The sequence below is a fragment of the Lissotriton helveticus genome, chromosome 9 (genome assembly GCF_964261635.1).
Source record: "Lissotriton helveticus chromosome 9, aLisHel1.1, whole genome shotgun sequence".
Classification (NCBI taxonomy): Eukaryota; Metazoa; Chordata; class Amphibia; order Caudata; family Salamandridae; genus Lissotriton; species Lissotriton helveticus.
Genome location: NC_136070.1, coordinates 521,734,387 through 521,753,512, shown reverse-complemented (window position 1 = coordinate 521,753,512; position 19,126 = coordinate 521,734,387). Strand labels below are relative to the sequence as shown.

The following is a 19,126-nucleotide window of genomic DNA, read 5'->3' as shown; positions in this document are numbered from 1 at the left end:
CAAACTCTACGCCTTTACAAAGCAGAGTCTGCATGTGGACACACTTTTCTGCAAAGCTTTTAACAAATTTGCTATAATATTCAGCCATTACCAAAAATTTCATGAGGTCTTCCTTATTTTTAGGGGAAGCTAAATTTTCTATAGACTTAATCAAATCACTCTTAGGCTCAATGCCTTTACCAGATATGGTATGTCCTAGATAATCAATTGAAGATTTTCTAAATTTACTTTAATCTATCCTAACCGTAAGATTGTGTAAATTAAACTTCTCCAACACTTCTCTAACTCTCAAATGATACTCCACCTCATCCTTCCCATATATCAAAACATCATCTTGGTAAATTTTTACCCCCTTCTGCCCTCTCAAAACCTTCTCAAGTGCCCTCTGAAAGACGGAAGCTGCAGAAACCAGCCCAAATTGTAAACGCCTAAACTGAAATGTCCCAAAAGGAGTGATGAAAGAGGTATAGTCTTTCCAACTTTCTTCCAATTTCATCTGATGATAAGCCGATTTAAGATCGACCATGGGAAATACCTCTGCCCTTTTAAGCAGCATAAGCATGTCTGAAATTTTTGGGAGGGAATATTTGTCAACCACTACCTGTTTATGAAGTTCTCTTAAGTCAATGCATCGACGGAGACTTCTGTCCGATTTGCGAGCGGCTACAACCGGAGCCAACCATTGTGTTCCTTCTACTTCCTCAATTATACCTTCCAATTTGAGTTTCTCCAATTGATCTTTCATCTCTTCCCTTACTGACAAAGGAACACCATGAACTTTACTGGTAAAAGGAACAGCTCCAGCCACTAATTTAATCTTGTGAGTGTAAGCTTTCAAACAGCCTAATTCATCTCTGAAAACTTTTGGAAAGGATTCCTTTAACTTAGATGTGTATTCATCGCCACAATCTTGCATTTCAACTTTATTTATACAGAAATTCTCTTTTAGTAATATGGGTGGATCACTATTTGGATCCAGCATAACTCCCAAATCCCTCTGATGTTACCAGCTCAAAATGCTATCTCCTTTACAAGATACATAAACTTTCCCGGAGATGTATCTTCCTTTGTATTCAATTAATCCATTGAAGTTACCAGCTCAAAATGCTATCTCCTTTACAAGATACATAAACTTTCCCGGAGATGTATCTTCCTTTGTATTCAATTAATCCATTGAAGTAACCCATTAACTTAATTGGCTCACCACCATAGGAGTAAGGATTGATGTCAGCCTTCAATAATTTAATTTTGTCCATTAAACTACTTTCATAAAATGTTCTTTATATAATAGTAATTATTGCCCCGGAATCAAAAAGAACATTAGTTCCACAGTGTTCCACCATTACATCATCTATCCGGCCTTTCTTTTTATCATTGGAAACTTGAGAGACAATTTGTCCAAAATCAATATCTGAGTCCGATTCACTATCAATATCATCCTTCTTGCACAACATGTTGACTTTAGATTTGTCTTTTTTAAACTTGCAAGAGGAAGAATAATGTCCAATCTTTAATAATAATCTTTAATCTTTAATAATGTCCGTCCTCGTCACCAGGGTAAAATAGTATTAAAGTACAAGCTCTTGGTGCAGGTTGAGTAGAAATCTAGTAGGTTTATTGCAAAGGAAAAGATCTCATCCATCCAGTTCAGTAAGTCAGGTACAACTGACTCTCTGACCACTTCACAGTATTCCATCTCCTAAGAGCTACTCAAAGAACAACAGGTTCACCAGTAACTACTAATTAAAGGAGAACACCACTATGTACAAGATGAATAAATAAATAAGTAAGTAACACATTATTACAGTGTCTTTCCACGTTCTATATCCAAATGAATTGGTGATAAGGAGGGAGGTGCGATTGGCGCTTTGGCTCGCGGTTTCTTTTTTTTTTTTGCATTAATATTGCACTGTATGCCACTCTATACCACTCCACTCTGCTATTACACTGTATGCCACTCCTCTATATGCTATTCCACTCTCCCACTCCACTGTATGCCACTCCTGTCTATGCCTCTCCACTCTGTGTTATTCTACTCTACAGCACTCTACTGTATGCCTCTCCACTCTAGGATATTCCTGTGTATGCCACTTCACTGTACTCTACTCCACTCACCACCACTATAAGCTATTCCTCTGTACGCCAGTCCGCTGTAAGAAAATCCACTCTACGCCTCTCCACTATATGCCATTCCACTCTACCCTACTTCACTGTATGTCCCTCCAGTCTATGCTACTCCACTCTCCACTATTCCACTCTATGCTGCTCCAATCTATGCCACTCCATGCCACTCCACTCTGCGACATTCCACTGTACCCTAGTCCACTCCAATCCTCTGTACACTATTGTGCTGTATGCTACTCCTCTCTATGACACTCCACTGTATACTATTCCAGTATACTCACTCCACTGTATGCTACTCAAGTCTAGGCAACTCCAATGTACACTATTACACTCTATGCTATTCCATTCTGCTACTCCAACTTACGCTGCTCCATTCTATGCTATTACACTCTATGCACTCTAAGTTCGCCACATTGTAATAACTACAACACGCCACTATACCATACACTGCGTTCTCACAATTTATGTAATTTAAGGTGTCATCACGGTTGTTATAAGTCCTATCATTTCATATGCCATAACACATGTAGAATATATATTTAATGTAATAGGACGAGTGAGGTGTCAAGACTGTACTGAGGTGCACGACGTATATTAAATTGAAGGTGGTGCGTAAAAATATAAAGTAAAGTTATAACTATAACCTTAGAATTTCTAATGTTTGTATAGTGTAAGTTGGTTTTGTATAGAAGAATAAATAAAGATTTGCTAACTATAACTTAATTTTAACCTTGGATTATTTCATTATTATACAACACTGCATAGCTAATCTTTTTTAGTAGTGGTTCCTAATCTTTTGACTTCTGTGATACTTTACTTAACAATTACTAAATCTTGTGGATGCCCACTGAATCATTATTGGAATCCGGGGACCCCAACTGTGTAATTACTGGAAGCTGTTCACCCCTGCCTAAACATTTTCAATATTTTGAACAGTAAAACAATACATAAAAAATACAGAAACAAGTATTCATCAAAAAAATATATAAATTACGTTTTTTTTTTTTAAATATTGGTTTGTAAATTAAATGAAAAATTGTAAGTTTAAATTTAAATAGGAACGTTGGAGCTTTTCTAAATTAAATTCATGCCACTCATCATCTATACTATATTCTGATTGATGCACTTGTATTGCTCCCATGAATCAGTAATTCATATCTTAATCTTTAGCACCTAGTTTCAAATAGTTGTTTTTCCTCTGACATTGCCCAATACCTTTTAATTTTACCTAAATTATATATTTGTTTTCGTATTTATGTAGTGTGAACCATACCCATGTCTGTATCGGAATACTTCCAAATGTTTAAATTGAATATCTTCATAAATGACACAATAGGGTTAAAAGATAATTTACAGGGTCTGGTGGGGTTTGTCCAGTGTATGTAGTTCTGTAATGTAATAGGTGCATTTTGGGAATGCTAGCCAAAAGGCCATTACCATAGTCAAGTTTGGTTAGGACTAGGAATTGAAGTATTGTATTAATGTTTAGCTAAAAGGGAAGGTTGTTTTTCAGAGGAGTCTGACTTTGTGTTATGCACTCCTTGCTAGACCATTGATGTGTATCTGTAGATATAGTTTCTTGTCCAAAGTGGAACCTGGGGATATCTCGGTCTCCACAATATTTGGCTTACAGTTGAGAAAGTTTGATATGTCTAACTGTGATTGTATGGGAGTGATACTGTGATAAGGTGAGATCAAAAACACAAGACACACAGATGATGGACAGAATGCAGAGCAAATCAAACATTTACCCCCAGTCAAGAGATATGGGTTAAATCCATTGTTCTTTTTACTCACCATGCCACCCCAGTTTCGACCCAGCCATATAAATCAGCATTGACTCTGTGCCACATGGGAATAGTCCAGCACAAACTGCCAAGCCAAGTCCTCCCGGGACTGGTTACAGGGCATCACCCCATATCAGCCAGGCTAGCTTGAATCCAGTGGCAAAGTGAGCTCGGGACCCACATCTGGCATACCTGGCGTACTTAGGACGAGAAAGCAAAAGACACACAGATGATGGCTGGAATGCAGAGCAAATCAAACGTTCACCTCCAGTCAACAGTTCTGGGTTAAATCCATTGTTCCTTTGCTCATCATGCCAACCCAGTTTGGACTCAGCCGTATGCAAATCAGTCTTGACCCTGTGCCTCGTGGGAACAGAAACCATGCCATCTTCTGGGGATTCAGTTTACGGGGACAATGGGTTATCTGTGATTGTAACCCCTTCATCAAACTTCCCAGTACAGCCATGTCATCAGGGGAGTAGACCTCCAGGCATAGTTGCTGTCATCTGTATAGAAGTGTGACAATATATTAGATTTACCAAGGAGATGGGCTAAAAGTTCCATGTATAAGTTGAAATGGGTAGGGAAGAGGATGGACTCCTTGTTCAAGGTCCATGGGGGATGAGGTGACATTAGCCACTCTTACACGTTAAGAAATGTTTCAAAGATGTGATGCAAGGAGAGAACTGAGCCTACTATACTCATCTGTTCTTGCAGGATTTTTAGGAGATGTGGTTGACAATGTCAAATGCTACAGACACGTCTAGGAGAACAACCAGGCAGGATTCACCATTGTCTGTCTAGGAAGGTGAGCACATTCTCAATTATATGTAGCATAGCAGATTTGGCATAACAGCCGGTTCTGAATCCAGTTTGGGAAAGATCGAGCGGGTTGTTTTCTTTGAATAGGAATTTCTGATGTTTCTCCATGCAACGTTCCATTACTTTAGCCATTAATAGGAGATAGACAAATTAACTGAAAATTCTACAGGCTCTCCAGCTCAGCGTTAGAATTTTTAATAAGGGGCAACTTCACCCACTTTGAGACTTTCTTGCAGAATTACTTGTGAAAGAGAATCATGTATGACCCTTATCAGGAGGGATGAGAAAGAGAGAGTGATTTATTTAACTATTATGGGCAGGAATCAGATCCGAACAGTGATTGGAATGTTTTAGGTTGGTGATTGTCAATATCACATCAGAGTTGGTTGTTTCCTTGAGTGTTGACTATCTAATTGGTGATTTTCAGGATAGCTGTTTGATTGAAATAGTCAGTTATGGAATCCAGAGAGCTCAATCGTTTTGATGTAGTTGTAGAAGAATTTGAAGAATGGTTTGTTGCACTGTTCTTGTGTTAGGGATAACTTGGGCTACAAGTGGATTGGTAGAGATCTGATCAGGTTGAACAATTTTTCCCCCAATGATTTTTAGAGGCCTCCGTATTGGATGTGACATTGTGTGCCTTTGCTTCCATAATGTATTTGTGTATTCTTTGCGTTTGTTGCATAAAATTAATAAATTCAGTTTTGAGAGTTTTGTGCCATGCGCATTCATTTAGTCAAAGGGCTTTCTGTTCTTTGAAGCAACTTTGTAAAACCATTCCTGACTTTGTCTTTAACATTTTTGTTTTAAAGGGATATTTTGTCTGTCATCTCTATTATGAGTGAGTCGAGTGTGGATAGATATTGAGGAGTTAGGTACAATCTGATATTTATTTTAATTTTATTTTTCAAGCGTATATAGGTTAATGTCGCTGAAGTTTCTAATAAAGCCCTTTGGGCATTTGAGTTGACCCCAAGATATTGTTTTAGTGCATAGAAGTTAAAATTATATTAAGAAGTTGTCTCCATGGGAGAGTCAGTCATGACGGTTACTTTTCGAGATTATTCAGTTCACTGTGCTTCTTTTTTTAATTGGTAGAAACTAAGGATTTTTCCAGGTCATTATAGAATAAACATAATTAATTTTGTATGACAATAAGATATAGCCGGTTAGATCAGTGGAAACTGAGGTCTCCTGAGATTACGTGGGAAGAAGTGGAGGTGGTAATTTCTGAGAGGAACATGATTGTTCTACAGACAGTTTTCTACTAGTGGATACTAGATGATGTGTAATACTGTGGGCTTCAGTTTTCGTGTTTTTACTTCTACAGATAAGCATTGGAAGATTGATGGTTGGAATGCTTTTAGAGGCTTACACTGAATCAGGGTTTCTGCAGATAATTGCCACTACTCCCCTCCCCCTTCCCTATGTATTCCTCTTGATCTGTGTTAGGATAATTTCTTAACCTGAGTGCGTGAGAAGGTCAAGATTGGGTTGAGATGAGTCTGTAAGCCAAGATCCTGGAAGAAATAATAATGAATCCTGATTATGTTATCCAATTATGTCTGCCTTTTTAGATTGTGTTTGGATGCTGGACTGCAGTTGTGGTGTACGCACCCAAGATAGGAGTTCTAGGCTTTGGTGACATCAATCGTTTGAAGCAAAATTTAAATGAGGTTCTTGGGATTCACTGAGTTTCTGGTGGATTGTTGTGGAAAGGTTCTGTTTCTTGCGATGATGGGAATCCTGGCGTTGGAACAGGGGTGTTAGAGCCTATAAAGTAGGCGAGTAGCAGATCATTGATAGATTTATCTGGGAGATGGTGAGTGTAATAGCCCACAGCAAATAATCTTCAAAAGATCTTCAAAGTGGGCTTGAACTTCTTTATTCAGCATGCTCAGCGATACTGCGTCTTTCCTCCAGTAGTTCTTTATAACTGACATATATTCCAAACCCTTTCATTCCAACACAGACTCCTCATCATGCATTCCATCTTGCATTCTTCACATTCTGATCTTACATCACATTACTACATTTCCCCCTCCCCCCTCAGTTTTTTCAGAAGGAAGAAGAGGAGAGAAAACAAAAACATATAAATAGATCTGAAGACTTAACAATGTTCAATCAATCGATCTGGTCTGTTTGAAATCCTTACAGATTTTCAAAGTGACTGTTCGTCTTGATGATTATCCGAATGCATATTTTCTTGCACATTAACTCTTGCTTTAAATTGTTTGAAAAAGGTTTCATTTCTTGTTACTATTCTGTTTTCATTCTTTGCTGTAACCGTTTTCTTGACTTTTTGTCACTTCCATAAGTTCAGGATAAAATATACTTTGCGACTTACTTGTTTACTGCTCTATGACTAGCACCAAGTCAGCTATTTGATAATCTTTGTCTTGAATGCTTCTTTTACAATATGCATAATATTTCATTTTGTTTTTCGCTTCCTTGTCCCGTATCTCAGTATGATCTTTTGGCGATTTTGCTGGGAGATGTGGTAACCGAATTTGCCTAGGTTGACCAAAAGGGCATTTCCCAGTTGATCCATGAGGAATATTTTGATAATCACGTAGAACTTGACATAGAGCTTAGTTTGTTGAAATCTGTTAATGTTTTGCCCTATACACAACCTTTTTAATGGTGGCCATTAGCTTTTTCACTATTCCATTCACCTGAGGCCACATTGGAGTTACTCTTCTGTGCATTATCTCCAAATAAATAATACATTTCTGAAATTTATTAGCACTGAAAGGTGGCCCATTATCTGTTTCCAATACATTTGGCATTCCTCAAGTGGAAAATATTTCATCAAGAACAGGAAGCACAACTGGTGCAGGCATTGACAACACCACTTTTACTACGTGAAATGGGAATACTCCTAGATTATTGCTATTAAATAATGCCCTTAATCCAGTGGTCCATAACAATCAAAAGCTACATTAGACCATAGAGCATTTGGCAACTAAGACATGTGTAATTCTTCCATCACTCTTTCTTTGGTAGTACATTAACATAAGTGACTGTCTAACCTAGGAAGCCACATTTTTTCTCGAAATATTTTTCTCCTTTGTAGGTTTGAAGGAATTATCAATTTATACCTCTCTAATGTATTCCAGATGAGGCCACAGATAGTTCAGAATGTATGTTCTTGAATGCCAAAATATAATATTTTCTTATAATAGATCGCAATAGAGTTGCATTGTTTAGCAACCTTCAATTATTCTCAAGTGTTATTTTTTATTTATTTATTTTTTTCTTCTTCCTGAAACATTTCATCATGTGTGATGCTTCAGTAAATTATTTCTCTGAAATGATTCCTGCCACTGCCGACCTAATTGTGAAACATATTTATTCCTCTGTCTCCAATTGTTTCATTTCAGTTTTTACTGGGTGCCTATACAAATAATCTATTGCATAGTACTATTTTTCTTGTTTATGAATTACTTAAAAGTTATAATCCATTAATCACATTCCCCATCTCTCAGTCCGTGGGGGGAATTTTTGTTTTTGCGTTTCGAAAGATAGAAATGAGTGTGTGGTGATCTGTCGTAATCACTAATGGCCGTACATATTTCAAGTCATGGTAGTGCTCATAGGCCTAGACAACCACCAAGCTTTCCTCTTCGGGCTGAGAATATTTTTGTTCAGCATTAGAGAAGCCTTTACTAGCATGTGAAACCACATATTGAGGAGTTTCTCTGCCAGGCTTGTGTTGTACTAATATTGCACTAAGTTCTATAGGATTGGCATCTACCACCAGTTCTGTACATAACTTTGGATCAAAGTACTTCAAATTAGCTGCAGACGATATTTATTCTTTTAAAAGCATGGTCATAGTCATTATTCAAAAATAGCTTTCGCCCTTTCTTTGTTAGTTATCTGAGTGACATACTTATGGTGGCAAACTTTTAACATAGCGTGAACAATAACTAGCCATTCCTGAGAATGAGCATAATTCTGAAACATCTTTAGGACTGAATATTGCATTTAGCGACACTCCTTTGACTGGATCTGGCCTCATTCCTTTATTAGAAAATATGTGACCAAAAAAATGTTAGCTCAAATGTATTTATTTAAATTTTTTTTTAAATTAAGCGTCAAACCAGCTTTTACGAGTAGTTAACATGCTCCATCTAATGCTTGATCGTGTTCTTCTTGAGTTTTTCCAAAGAATAGAATATCACTGTAATTCATTGTATTTTTTTACAGGTCTTACTTATGTTCTTTACAGTTTCTTGAACATTTTCAGCCACTGAACGTATGCCAAAATGTAATCTCTGATATTTAAGTAATCCAAGATGCACAGAGAATTTTGTGATATATCTTGACTGATTGTCAATATCCAGTTGCTGATACCCTTTACATATGTCCAACTTTGAGAAAATAGTAGCACCATTGATATCACTGATCATATCATTTAAATGTGGGCCTGGATACCCGTTTCTTTCAATTGCTGCATTAAGCACTCTCATGTCAACAAAATCCCGATGTCTTCAGTATATTTTTGGGTAATCACTACAATGGGTGATACCCATGGCGTTGGGTCAGTGAGTGGTTCAATTATGTCTTGCTGAAGTAGTGACTTTATTTCTTTTTCTGCTTTTGCTTACAAGTGTATCAGAACTCTTCTGTGAGTTTGAGCCATTGGTTTTACCGCTTCACTTATTTGTTACATAATCATTCTATCTTTTAATTTACCTAACCCATTGAACAATTCTGGATATTTTCTGAATACAAGACGATCTGTCATAACATTAAAAGTAATTGCCAATAAACCCATGACTTGAGCAGTGACATTGCTTAATAAACATGGACCAGGAACTTCACCCTTTAATACATGTATCTCTTCTTTACCGATTGTATTTCCATATTGTAGCATTTCTTCAAATTTCCTTAAGCAAGAGACAGGATGCTTGGTTTCCTTGTAAAAACACGGATATTTGATGGACTTGAAGGGAGTCGTTCCTTCATTTTCTGATATTCAGTGATCCACATAATGTTGCATGTTGCTCCACCGTCAAGGACAAATGGAAGTTTCTATGGGCCAACCATTGTATATGTTTTCCTTATTTAGTCCCTTCTTATCATTTTAATTTGTTTGACCTCATCTTCTTCACACATCATATACAGCCTTTCATATTGTCCCTTTTGCCTGTTCGACAGAATTTTATTTGCATGTGGCTTTTAAAACCAATTTAAAATCTTCTTCTCCAGTTTTCCCATCTGTGTACAATATTTTGTTGATCTGATATATCAAATGGTAACAGTGTTGAAAACTATACTTTTGACACTTCTCCCATTTTCTACATCATTGTTTCTGTATCCATATTTATTATTTCACTGCTTGTCTCCTCTCTAGACTTCTTTTATTTATTTTATGTCAATATTATGATTTGCCACTAAAAAATAGCTTCTTGGTGAGTAAAAGTGTTTTGCCTGACTTTAAAATTGTGTCCCACTAATTCTTAATGAAGTCACAAAAAAATGATGCCTGACTTTTAGGATGGCCGCAAAGATTTGACTAAGATCTCGCATTATTTTGGCATTTATTGGCCTTAAATACAATTTCTGGCCAAATGTGCACAATTGTAGAAATTGTCACACTCCAATCCCTATCTCACTTAGTATTATCAGGCAATTGTGTTTCCAACATTCAATTTAGGCAAAATAGAGCACTTCCACCGCTTAATCATGCTCGGCGTGTATGCCTGATTTCGATATGGTGGTCCGATTTGAACATCCATCTAACGCACATGTGCTTGCTTCATAAAAGCTTTCCCAGTAATGATTTCCCAGCACTCACCACAAGCTGTGCAGTGAGCTTCAGTGCCAACTGCAGCCCAGGGCACAACCATCCTTGCTTCTGCCAGTGTGTGCTGTCAGTCTCTACAAATATTGCACTCTGCATGGCGCTCTTCTGCCTGTCACCATTGTAACAGCCCTCAACAAATAACTCAAACTCCAAAGTGGGCTTGAACTTCTTTATTCAGCCCGTACAGCAATGCTGCTTCTATCCTCCAGTAGCTCTTTATAACTGACTTCTATCTATTCCAAACACTTTAATTCCATTTCAGAATCCTCATACATTCTATCTTAAATCCTTCACATTACAATCTTACATCACATTACTACATTGAGTGGCTCTTGGGATGTGGATCCTAGTTGTTGCGGTGAATGTAGATAGTGAAAGAAGATGTGGGCCGGATGATAGTCATTGAGAGCTGTGACTGCTGGTGTTTAGAGGAGTGATATATAGTTGTGAATTCAAAGGAAGAGAAGTTGTTGGTCAAGAGAAGGAATGTATCAGCAAGGGATTTAAGTCTGGAGTGGAGATAGTTAAGCTTCTTCATATATCTGCAGTTCATAGAGAGAGGTGCAGCATTGGAGATGGTGTGTGGTTTTGGGCCAGTGGCACAGGGGTGTGCTGTGGAGCATATAGAAGATACTTATGCTGGACTTATGGCAGCGTGTTCCCGTTTTAATTGTGAGCAGGATGGTTTATGATGTGGACAGAGTACAACTGATGAGATAGCTTGGAGTTATGGGAAGGGTGAGTTTGACTTGATATGAAAAGTGAGGATGCAGTTCAATGGGACCATTAAAATCTGTGTGAGGAGAGATGCAGCACAAGCAATATGTTTTCATGAGGTGGGGAGGCAGATGAGGGGGTCATGTGTTCTACATGGGAGTTTGGGGTGTAGTGATGTGGCGGTTGAAATAAGCCCTTTTCTATGCCTCAAGGAGTTTCTTGAAGCATTGGTCAAATTGAGTTAGTGTGGGGCCTGAGGATTGATGAATAGTCTTTTCCATTGGGGATATGCCTGGACTCTGAGACTTTCAGCTCCTTATTGAATATTATCAGCGAAAAGGGTAGTATGTTCCTTGTAAAAGCAGCAATGAGTGTTTGGGAATATTTTTTTGTTATCTTGTGTTTGAAGCTTTTTTTGTCAGAATTTACAAGGTTGGGTGGATAGGAGAGTTTATGTGAGTTGCGAACATTTACGATAAAGTTTTTGAGCAGGGGATTTATTTTTAGGCGATCCATTATGGTCCGTTTTGAGTTGAAACATACTTCTATTTATACTTATAGGGGCTTTCAACCAACTCTTTTCATCCATTGGTCTGTTGTTCACATTTTAAATCTGCCCACTATAGCTTACAGCATGGGGCAGTAGGGCAGCCAGCCCACTTCAGCAATTGTCTAACTTCACTGTGTGACAATAGTCTGCTCTCTCACAAAGAGCACAACTGCACACGAAGTAGAACCCTTCAGGGGCTACTGTGGTAATGCGTTATTTTTTAGACCAAAGAAAGTTTGCTTTAAGCCAATATTTCTTTTATATGGGCAAAGGCCTAACCTCTCCTTCAACAATACGGTTAAACAAGAATTGCCAAAGCCTATAGCCTGGCAGCCGATACCAGACTTTTTGGCTTTGCCAATACATGTTTTTATTAAAGGTGCCAGATAATGTTAAGTACAGGCATTCTTCATTAGCCTTTGCTCTCAAGGCGAAATTGCGTTGTTGTTTTTATCAATGAAGACATGTGTGCCCACTCAATCTGACAATGCATCTAATGCGTCATCGATGTGTGCAGGTTGCTATCCGATATAGTAATACAAAGTAGCAGTAAAGACATACCTTGTACACAATAGGGCTAGTCTAGAACATACATTTGCAAACGCATAATGGCTTAGAATTGTACACCCAGACGGAAAAAGGATTTAGCCGTGGGATATTAATCAGTTTAGAGAAGTCTGCATTTAAAATAGCTGTTTACATGTGCTCAAGCAAAGTTGAAAAGGGTACTTCAAGAGTTGAATAACATGCGTGTGGTGTGGCTCACTGGTTAGAGGCGGCAGACCCGGAAGCAGAGGACGGCCTGGAACCAGGGTTCTATCCCCGACGCGGCAGGATCGTGGACCAGGGTCAGCGGACTCAATAATTCTCGCCTCGGTGCCTACTCTAATCAGCGATCACACTCTGCAACTCTGGGCATTAGCTTGCCTCATCTCCACAACGGCCCCCCACATACGCCGGGGATGCCTGGTTTCACCTTGGAGATACCCAGTAGGGACCATGTCACAGGGAAAGCCAGGACGGGTTCCCCAGCGGTCTACAGCGCAGAGACACTCATTCGGGAGTCGATTCTAGCGCTTTAGAAACCCACAATTAATTAATTAATACAGGCCAAGAAAATAAGCTCTGACACTTTGAGATATTTGAGGGATAGAATGTTAACTATGTGTGATATTGGTCTATAGAAGTTGTCAAAATGTCTAACCCGTATCAGCAACTAATCACTGCATGAATGTCTGTGGAACCTTGGGAATAAGATGTCATCAATATAAAACATACAAATAATATGTACACCAGCCTTCTGGCATGTATGGAAAATTCCTCGCAAACAATATAGTTTGGGTTGTGTGTGGACACCCCAAAATCAGGGTCAAGAGGACCATGGTAGATTCTCAGAATAATGTGAATAGAGTGTGGGCATGGTTCACAAGGGATGTGATCGCTTGGCATTGGACAGTCCTGGAGATGTGTGAGGTCAAAACTTCTTTCAGCAGCAAGGCATAGACCCGAGTATGGTGTTGTGCTCCTGGCCACTTTTTTTCTCCAAAGTCTCTTGATGAATGTTGGTTCCTCTCTAGGTTTTTTAACTTTATCCTGATGACGTTCTTTTCCCATCTTACTTTCTACATTCATTTGGTTTCCAGGAATGATCGAAACATGCTTGGCAGAAAAGTATCATTTTGCTGCCTTAGCGTTTCCATCTGCTAGAAATCAGTTTTTGGTCATGTTCTAGTAAGCAGGCACCACTTATAGATGGCACCCAATGGCTGCTGTCCCACCTTATGCAAGTACCAGCCCTGCTTTTTTAACAAATTGCATACCCACCTATCCTGTCTCTTCCTCCAACTTTCTGAATTAGACAACTTTTGTTGAAAGAACACGATGACAGTGTTCACTTTGGGGAAGCTGCGTTTTCATTACTTAATATAAACACACACCTTTTTGTTTATGAATTTGTTTTTTAATTGTATGCCGTTTTATTTACAGATTATTTGTGTAACCTCGGTATTATGTAATGTTAAAAAAAAACTAGTTTTAGATGTCCTTTAGGCAAGTGTTGGTAAATGCCAAGTGTGCTGCATGTTTTGGCTAAAATGCACATATGGAAGAATCAAACTGTCTCTTTAAATATACCTATATATTATTTTGCAGGATACCTACTAATCGGACTGGTTGCTATGATTCTTGTCCTGGAAACTTTGAAAAGTATTTTGAAATCAAACTACATTTTGGCATTTTTCCTGCTTTCAAGTGGAAATGCTGCTGATGCCCAAGAAACCGACGCCATCATTCCTGCCGGTTCTGAGATTTCTGTCTTACCTTCAAAGCCAAAGGAGAAAGCAAGGAGGCGGCTCCCACACTCCCTCTCCCCCCAAAGCGAAAATTTCTACGGCTCCGTCCATGCACCCAGTCACTCATAGCCGAAACCACTGGACTCCCAAAGTGTTTACACATCGACTTTCCATGGTAGTTTGTCACCTTCGGAATCACCCACATTCAACTTTGTATTGTGACTTTTCTTCTGATTGGTTGATAGAGCAGCATCTAAAACGTTTTTATTCACATCACTAATAACGGTCGCAATGTAAATAGTTGTATGCCATGGTTACTCTTTCTAGAGGAGCAAAATGCAGATGGGGCATGACAAAGAATAAAACTAATACCGTGATCATACTATTTCCTGAGGAAACTGTGTGACCTGGTGTTCAATCTTGCACTATTAAAATTAACCAACTTCTGATATCCTAAGAAGGGTTGCCCATAAGTGGTAAGTTCATTATTCACGAGCGTCACAAGTCAGGATTGTCTTAGCAGAGGGATTTGCTTCATAGCAGGCAACATTGGTCAGTCAATGGAGGTGTAAAATTAAAGTGATGTACCTGGAATTATGGAGTAACGGTAGCGTTTTTGCGACTTTGTGCTAAAACCAGGAACAGCTTTGAGTTTTGAAAAGCTTTTTCACTGGCAGCAGAGAGCCAGTGTCAGTACCGGGACTTATTGACCTTAATTTCTATTTGCTTAATAACCAGATATTTCCAACTTTCCTCTAAGGACCTTAATGTAATCTCAATGTTTTGTGGAGTAGTAACTATCCCATTCTCGCACCTTCAATATTTTTGTGTCACAATTTTAAATGTAGAAGTGTATTTCGTGGGCTAATGATTCCCACAGTGCTGTTATTTGACTTTTTCACATTTTTACACTTTTTTAGTAATGGGGAGTAGAAACACCTGATGTAAATATTCTTCATATTTATTATGTGAAGAGGAATTGAGTAAAAAAATAAAGTAAATCCTGACTGAATAGACGTTGTGAAGTATTTCCTTGAACGCAAATGAAACAACATTTTCTTAGCTTTCACGTGGCTATAGTAAGAAATCTAGGGGCAGATATATCAAACGTAAAAAAGCAGCGTTTGCGACTAAAAAGTCGCTTAATGGAATGTATGTAGCAAATTGTATAGCAAAATTAAGGAAAATGTGCGATTCCTTAATTTTGCGTAAGCATTTAAGGAATCGCAAATTGCGATTCCTTAAATGCTATGCATCAAGCATGTAAATTTTGCGATTTCTCCTTAAGAAATCGCAAATTACCACCAACTCAAGTCAAGATTGATTTGAATATATCTGGGTCTAAACTGAGGTGGCATGGTGTGTGAAAATAATGATAGATTGGGATGCGGCCAAAGGGCTTGCTAGGGGTTGAGAATAATTAAAGCATTCCGTCCATCACTTTTGTGTGGACTGTTGAGTTCTCTGGGCAAACGTTTTCTTGACTATGTGGGTGACCTTCAGTTGATCTCATTTTTGGGGGATCCACTTGCAGATTTAACTAAATTTCATTATATAAGGAGCGGTACCTATGGATGAGTTAGTTTAAGTCTGAAAAATGCAGATATAGAGTTTATACACTGCAACATGTAAAAGACCATTATCCGCCTATTTACAACTTTAGATACCAACATTCTCCAAACTGAAAACGTAAAGGGTTTAATTGAGTCATCTCTACGGGAGGTCAAATCAGTTCAATGGTTAGCTCAACTACAAATCATCTGAGTATCTTTAAATGAATGAGAGTTTATATGTTAATTTGGCGGTCTTCTTCAGAGCCACGACAGGGGCCAAACGTTGGGACTGAAACAATCGACTTTACAGGATGTTTGAGTGGTTTGACTCTTCTTTAGGGAGACCCTATTCCAACATACATGCTACACATCGTGCCCCTTTCAAAAAAAGTATTAAGGAGTTAACTCATGCTTTCACAAATCCTGTTATCCACCTTTCTCATCAACCCTACTTTACCTGCTGTATCACTCATAATCTACCAGATCCATCACCTCACTTGTCAACAGACCAAGCCAAAGGGCACCTTACAATAAAAGCCCCATCTGACTGTCTCACATTACTTAGGTACATGTTTGTACTTGAACCCTTCAATTCTCCAAATGATGCCAGGTACATTCATCTGACCTTTCACCTCTTGAAATTTGATACCTGTCTGACCTGTGAAAACCTGTAGTACCAGAGAGTACTAGTGTGACAAACAGCCACAAAACCCAGAAGTGTACAGGGCTATATGAAAAGCAAATGCGAAAATTCTGTTCTTTTTTAGGATGTCAATAAGCTGATAGAATCAGAGATCAAGAAAAATCAACTTTTAATACTAGCTGCAAGTGTTTTACCCTCATAAAATATTTGCAACTGTGACAAGTAAAAACATGAAAATGAGTTATATCCTTAAGAAAAAACAATTGGTATAAATAACCTGCAAAGTTAGATTACATCTATGTAAGAATTCTTTCTCAGTTTAGTGCTCATCGTGTCCTTATCTTTTGAAGGAGTAATCCGATCTGTCCAGAACTGATAATTCAACTAAATCGGATGTAATCCGTATGTATATGAGCGAGTTAATGGCTTGAGGAGAACATAGCAACGGAGACTAGAAGTAAATTGTTTGAGTCCATTATCAATTGGATTTTGGGACTTCTGAACATCAGTTGGGTGACTGGGGTGCATCAAGATAAATGTAGGCAGAATTGATATTGGAAAAATAAAGAGCCAATTTTTTATTGACGTCTTGATAAATATGAATTGAACAAATATTTACGTAGTTCTTACAGATTGTGTGAGCTTAACATCATGCAGTATTCATTTTTTCGTAGTTTATACATTGAGGACCCCTTCAGGACTAGTGAAAGGAAAAACAAGATTATCAAAGTTTTTATGTCAGAATTCTGATTTTCCACACCAGTGCCGTAAGAAATTCACAATTTCTTAAAGGTACAGAGACCAATATGATGCCATGTCCTTTTATTTTATTCCACTCATGCAGATAACACTATATTCTAGGGGCACAACTGGCGTTTGTGCCCGCTTTGCGCGCCCCTGGGGCACTTTGGTATTCTAGAAGGAGGCGCAGATTCTTGTGCGTTCCCTTCTATAATACTCATATCGCTGGCGCACTTAAAGGGACAGCGCTATCAACAGAGGGTGTTCCCTCATTTGCATAGGGGCGTTTCCTATGCAAATGAGGGAATTGCTTTGACTGCGCCATATTACAGTCAGTCAAATAAGCCCTCAGGAGGAGCACTGACAGTGCGCCATTTAAAAGGAGGGGAACTGTCAGTGCGCCCCCTGAAAGCAGCCCTCTGCAGGAGGAAAGGGGGTCCATGGACCCCCAGAGACCCCTTGCAGGCGGGTGCAGTCACTGACTTCACCCACCTGCAAGGGGATTCGTACTCCCTTTGAAAGTGCAGGCGGGTGCCGTCTGTACTGTGAAAACACGGAGCAACTGTTCCTTGTTTACACAATATCGCGGCTGCACCCAGGGCAGTGCATTCTCCATAATGGGGAGCATTGGCATGGTTTGCGTCTGGCGCACCTTTTCAAAGATGCGCTGGGCGCAACAAATGCCAATACGTAATACGGCCCCAGAACTCTTAACTGATATTTTGACCTCTATAAAACGTCAGAACAACCACCCATCTTCCTACTTTTTCTGCAAGTAGCAATAATTAGTCCCTCAGAAAATTCGGAAAAGATACTCTACCTCTTTCAGTTGATTCCGTTACATTCCTCTGATGTTCTTGAAAAAATAATAGGAAAACCATTAAGAACCATATAGAAAGTTCAAAAGGAGATACAATTAGCCACTGTGTCTTTAGTAAAATTGTGATTTAGATTCCTGCCATGGTGTGGAAAATCCGAATTTTGTGTTTAGACACAGAGGCCGATATTATGCCACTTCGAAACATTGCCATAACAATTTCTACTACAGTCACAATTGATTTGAAATAAAATATTTCAAAAACAGAACCACCAGCCCAATCTGCAGATCGCTAAATGTTCTGTGAGGTATGTTTTCATTGCCACAGCACTTCTCACCAAATATTCAGCATAGACATCCACACCTGATTCCTTGATCAACTGTTTTGCTCACCTTGCTAAAAGGGGAAGCATCGCCCCACTGCTTTTAGGCAGTGATAAACATAAAATTATAATACCTTGGAGTTATTATCATTTTATGCTTTATGTTGTGCTGCTTTGCGAAAGATGGGTGGGTGGGGCTGCTCTGCTCTCGGGGCGGAGTGGTTTGCCCACTCCTAAGTGTGCAATGACTGTTAGGTCGGCCCTATCGTGCTGCCTAAACCAGTCATGTACTCTTTCCCCATTCACCATGCAGGCTGCATTACATGGCCGCCCCACCTGCCTCAGACCAATCACAACACTGCATTGCAGCATTGTGATTGGCTAAGGGGAGGGAGCCTGGTTGCCTGCTTCTTGTTCCTGTCAGAGGCAGGAGAGCAGGAGCAGAAACGAGGGACCTGGCCTCAAGGTGAGTTTTTCTTTTTTAAAATTCCTATCCCCCGCCCCCCCCTTTCACCACGATTGCCCACCCCTCCACCCACGAGCCATGCTAGCCACCGCTGTTTGCTAATGTAGGCAAGGACACCAGTTTAAAAAGCTCCTCAAAAGAAAACAACTTCTGACTCTGAATTTCTTCTCAGACGCACAATTCTCCTTTCACATTTGTTCAAACACCTTACAACACACACACTCTTTATCAAAAAAATATGGATAAAACATACTTGTAGACAGTCTGTCCTGCTTTGGAAGTAAAAACAACTCTCCTTAGGCTGATAACTCCTAGATATCAAGAAGTCACATTCAAAGCTTTTACATCAGAAGCTCCCTTGTGTGTTACCAAGGAATGCAGTATTTGCTAACTCAGTTCATTTTCTCAGCAGTAGTCTCATTTGATTGCCATCTATTCAGCACTATCAAAACTAAAATTACATCCCATAGATGATTG

The 19,126-nt window shown here is 39.0% G+C and overlaps 1 protein-coding gene across 1 annotated transcript in view; it reads left to right on the top strand.

The window, feature by feature from the left end:
* Nucleotides 1-15,108, top strand: part of LOC144782816 (potassium channel subfamily K member 1-like) — a 116,162-nt gene extending 101,054 nt beyond the window's left edge. Inside the window, exon 3 of the mRNA XM_078662096.1 lies at nt 13,967-15,108. Within this exon, the coding sequence (XP_078518222.1) occupies nt 13,967-14,235 (269 nt within the window). The 3' untranslated portion in view covers nt 14,236-15,108. The remainder of the gene's footprint in view (nt 1-13,966) is intronic.
* Nucleotides 15,109-19,126: the final 4,018 nt, after the last annotated feature.